At 48.3% G+C, this 4,706-nt stretch overlaps 1 protein-coding gene across 1 annotated transcript; it reads right to left on the reverse strand.

The window, feature by feature from the left end:
• Positions 1–308: 308 nt before the first annotated feature.
• Positions 309–2,369, reverse strand: GPR61 (G protein-coupled receptor 61). Its single transcript, XM_033152477.1, has one exon. It carries the CDS (start codon positions 1,810–1,812, stop codon positions 448–450), a length of 1,365 nt encoding a protein of 454 aa, XP_033008368.1. The 5' UTR covers positions 1,813–2,369; the 3' UTR covers positions 309–447.
• Positions 2,370–4,706: the final 2,337 nt, after the last annotated feature.

A 4,706-nucleotide genomic window follows, 5' to 3' on the forward strand; every position in this document is an offset into this window, starting at 1 on the left:
CCAACTAAGTTTGTTCTTGGTATGAGCTTTCGTGTGCATGTACACTTCTTCAGATACACTGAAACAGCTCCTACTGTATCTGAAGAAGTGTATCTGGAGAATTGTGCATGCACACGAAAGCTCATACCAAGAACAAACTTACTTGGTCTCTAAGGTGCTACTGGAAGGAATTTTTAAATTTTGTTTTGACTATGGCAGACCAACACGGCTACCTACCTGTAACCTGTAACCTTAAGAATGAGTTGAAAAGCAAGTGGGGAGAGCAGTTACCATCAAACGGAATGAAATGACTGAGATACTAGTAGAAGCTGTTTCTTGGAGCGATAAGTTCCCAAATGCCATGGGTGTATTTATTAAGTGCTCCCAATCTCCCCTGCCCTTCACCAGCTGCTATGTTCTGCATTATTTCACACATCAATGAAACTAGATTGTCAAGTGCAAAAAGAGCTACAACTCAGGTTTGGGTGAACATGCAGCCCTGATGTAGCTGTTGGATACAGTGATGTCACTGTTCATGTGCTGGTCCAGGAACTCCGAGGTCTCTTCTGCAATTTGACCTGGGATCCGGAAATCAATGGTCGGCTGGTCCCTTTTAGGGCTAGGATGGGTAAGAGTGTTTCTGGCCTCAGCATTGCAACCCGTCCCTTGTAGGAACTGCAAGAAGTTCTCCTCAATGGAGCCTTCTCTGCTGGGTAACCTGAGGTCTTCCTCTGGTGGCTGCTTGAAGAAACAGGTGAGGTGCTTGCTCAGCTCTCCTCGGATCTGTCGATTGAGGCACCCGTAAAAGAAAGGATTGGAGGTGAAGGAAAAGTAGCCAATCCAAGTAACCACATTCTCTGTCTGGCGGCCGGGGAAATGGGAGCTCAGCACAGAGTAGAGATGAAAGGAGAAATATGGCAGCCAACAGAAGAGGAATTGGCCCCCCACGGCCAGGAGGATGATGACAGCTTTCCCACCCCCAAACGTCCTCTGAGGGGTAGTCCGAGGGGCTCCTGAACTAGTCACCATAGTGGATCTACTGCTAAGGGATTCTGACCGCTGCCGTGGGGTCTCCATCCAAGTGGGGAGTGGGCCATGGTGCATGGCAGCCACTCTGGCCACTTTGAACATGCTGCAGTAGACAACCAAAATGATGAGGACAGGCAAGAGGAAGTAGAAAAGAGCAAAGAAAGCCACAAAGAATTTGCAGTAGGCACTCCGACTCCACTGCAAGGTGCACCTCTGTCCACCATAGGCTGCTGAACTATTGGCACGGTCTTGGGAGAGCCAGCCCAGGATAGGGATGATGGACATGACCACAGCCTTGATCCAGACACCAACCAGGACACAGACAACCAGGCCCACAGTCATTTTCACCTCGTAGCGCATGGGGTGCACCACGTAATAGTAGCGCTCAACGTTAATGGCCGAGATGGAGAGGATGCACATGGTGATGAAGCAGACGCTCAAGAACAGGTAGATGTGGCATATGGCGTCCCCAAAGGCTGTGCCGTCAAAGAAGGCTGAGCTGGACAGCATAGCCAGAGGCATCAGGGTGACAGCAGCCAGGAGATCCACCAGGCAGAGGTGGAACACAAAGACGAACTTCCTCAGTGCAGGCGTCTTGATGATGACCGTCATAATGGCTACATTGCCTACAATGGCTGTCAAGTCAATCAAGAGCATGAAGAAGAGGCCCACAGACTCAGAGGCCACATCTCTGGTCTTGGTGTCGAGGCTGGAATTGAGGAGCAGAGAGCTCTGGCTTGTCTGCAGCAGCCTCCTGATCCTGGCGGAATTCCGCACCCACTGGGTGGGGAGAGAAAGCTCCATGGAGACTAGCACCTCCCTTTACAAGTCCATCACCCATCCTATTCTGGGTCCCCAGGGAGTGATCACAGAGAATCGACAGTGGCCGTGGAGAAGGAGCAACCCCAAACCCTGGAATCACATTCTTGCCCGTGTTAAGAGCTGAGCAGGAAAAGGGCTCTTATGTATCCCGTTGCCATTCTGTTCTGTACGCCATTATGTTCTTAATTAAACACAGTCATTTTGCACCTCATTTTGATTGTGCTTCTTTAGGTAGAATATCATGGCAATGCAAGAGGACCATGGGATTGGTTCTCGTGATGGAGAAGGGTCTCATTTTGCTGCATCTCATGACAAGCTTTTCCCCAGGCAAATGTCAGCACCTACAAAGAAACAAAGTTACAGATTAATGGCTTTGTCAGCCAAAGAGAAAGACCTGAGATAGGTCTTGTTAAGTTCACATGGTGGTTCTTTGATAAATCCCTAAACAACAAAGAAGACCTTTTCATTTTGCTCCCACATTTCAGGGTACTGTGCAAGGAAGCTTATTTGCTTTCAGAGACCAGTGTGGATTGAGTAATCCTGCAAAAGCTTAGCATTGAAATAGCATTTACAACCCCTGCTTTTAGCTGCATCTGGAAGTACCCTAGTTCTGATGGTATCTAAGCTCAGAGCAGGTTATGAGACCCCTTTCCTAGGGGCTTTTTACAGCTCACTTTCTTTGACCAATGAACATGCCATTTCTACTCATCAGTTAGAAGGGATCCAGGTGTTTCCCTCACCAAGTTGCTTTTCTATTGCAGCACTATACCTCAAACTGCAATTTGCTGCTACTGAGAAAATGTAGTTTTACCACCATTACTGAGAGTGGTTATGCAAGGCCTATAGGTGCTTATTGCAGCTGTTGTCAGACTGTGAGCTCCATTCAGATAATTCACAGAAAGGTAGAGGAAAAGTAGAAATAGCAGCCCTGAGATTGATTTTCTCCTTCTTTTGACAATGCAGCTAGAGGCTGTTTTGACCAGAGCTCTAACCTACATCCCATGGATTTCATAATACAGTGCTGGAACAATATTCTAATTTCCGCCTTAAAGGAGAAAAAACTATAAACACTTAAAAGAGCCCTTCTCAGCAGCCTGGACTAGCACACACGCACATGCACACACATACCACCTGTGATTTTCATGTTATAGCACTAGTTCTTGGGATGATGCTGGCATTGAAGGGAGGGGGGAAGTACAGTGGTACCTTGGTTTAAGAACAGACCTGTTTACGAACGATTCAGTTTAAGAACTCTGCAAAACCCGAAGAAGTGTCCCGGTTTGCAAACTTTACCTCGGTCTAAGAATGGAAGCCGAATGGTGGAAGGGCACCGGTGGTGGGAGGCCTCATTAGGGAAAGCATGCCTGGATTTAAGAATGGTTTCGGTTTAAGAACAGACTTCCGGAACGGATTAAGTTCATAAACCGAGGTACCACCATGTAGAGAGAGCAATGTGCTTTAAACATATGGTGTGGATCCAACTAATATTGTCAACTAGTAAGGTCCATTGGGAGCTGTCCAGGGTCCTGACCTGTCTTTTGCTTCCACCACAAGCCCAGGACAGCTGGGAGGGCTGGTTCCTGCAGCTGTTCTATAGCAGAGTGCCTGCTAGTGGTGTACTCTGCTTTCTTTCCACAACATGTTCTTCTAGGTTGATGGGTGTGGCACAGACTTCCTGTGCAGGTGAGACAAGATGGGAAGTGGGTGGAACTTCCCTCTTGGACATTGATGGGTGCACCAGATCATGGCTGTCCTGTTTGGCTGGTTATCTGGCTGCAACCATGTGCTCTTCTCCCTTGTCAGTATTAAGCTGCCCCACTTCTCGCACCCACCCACAGATTGGCTAAGTTGCCCCTTCTCATGCTGCAAACTAGATAGCTGCATGCAAGATGGGGGAGTCTGCAAGGCCCCTGTCCCCCAACCTCTAGCAAACACAGGGGAAACACACACAGCATGGTAGTGGTGTTTATTGCACAGTGAGGGATAGGGCAGATTTTGAAAGGTAAAGACAGATGTCTGGCCTTGATGGTCAGTTGCTCCAGCAGGGTTCTTGTGCTGAGGGCAGTTGCAGGACAGCAGGCAAAGTGTCCCCCACAGCTTGGTGTCCATACCAGAGATAGCATCACCTTGTGGGTGACCAGCTGCCATGGAGCTTGCCAGGGCACAGGAGTCCGCCTGGTGTGAGTATATTGACGGGTGATGTTGAACTTCCTTCACAGCCTGCATGGGATGGGGCAGCCTCATCCACTATGCCTGTGGAGAGCAAGAGGAGACATGGAATCAGCAAGCAACAAGCAGAGATCAGCAACTGGAAGGTTAGAGCGAGAGACTTTGGATGAGATACAGTCTTCGCACATGGCAAACAGGATGAGGGGAGATATTGGAGGCTGTTGCTGCTGCAGTTAGTACATTATCACAGCATGTGTGTGTCACTTTCCCTGCTTACCTGCAGGCAGATCTCTGACCTGGCTACCCCAGTTGTTGAGTGGGGTTGGCTGTCTGTGTTTGGAATCCCAAGGTGTCGTCTCTGTTGGGGTTCTAGGTAGAGGAGTGTTAGCTTAGGTTTCTATCTGTGTTGCAAGGTCAGCTGTCTATGCAAAATGCTCCTTTTATGTGCATAGCACCCTTTCTGCCTCACCCTTGTGAGCAATAAGTGTGTACAACATGCACACCTGGGGACAGAGAGATATAATCCCATGCCACCTGAGGCCACATCTGTACCATGCATAGTAAAGCACTGTTATGCCACATTAATCAGTCATGGCTCCCTTCCCCAAAGAATCCTGGGAACTGTAGTTTAAGGGCATGGAGACTTGTTAGAATAATAATAATAATAATATTTATTATTTATACCCCGCCCATCTGGCTGGATTTCC

Source organism: Lacerta agilis, chromosome 6, assembly GCF_009819535.1.
Source record: "Lacerta agilis isolate rLacAgi1 chromosome 6, rLacAgi1.pri, whole genome shotgun sequence".
In the NCBI taxonomy this organism is placed as follows: domain Eukaryota; kingdom Metazoa; phylum Chordata; class Lepidosauria; order Squamata; family Lacertidae; genus Lacerta; species Lacerta agilis.

Coding starts and splice junctions, on each gene's coding strand:
- GPR61 (XM_033152477.1), bottom strand. CDS start 1,812: ATGGAGCTTTCTCTCCCCACCCAGTGGGTGCGGAATTCCGCCAGGATC.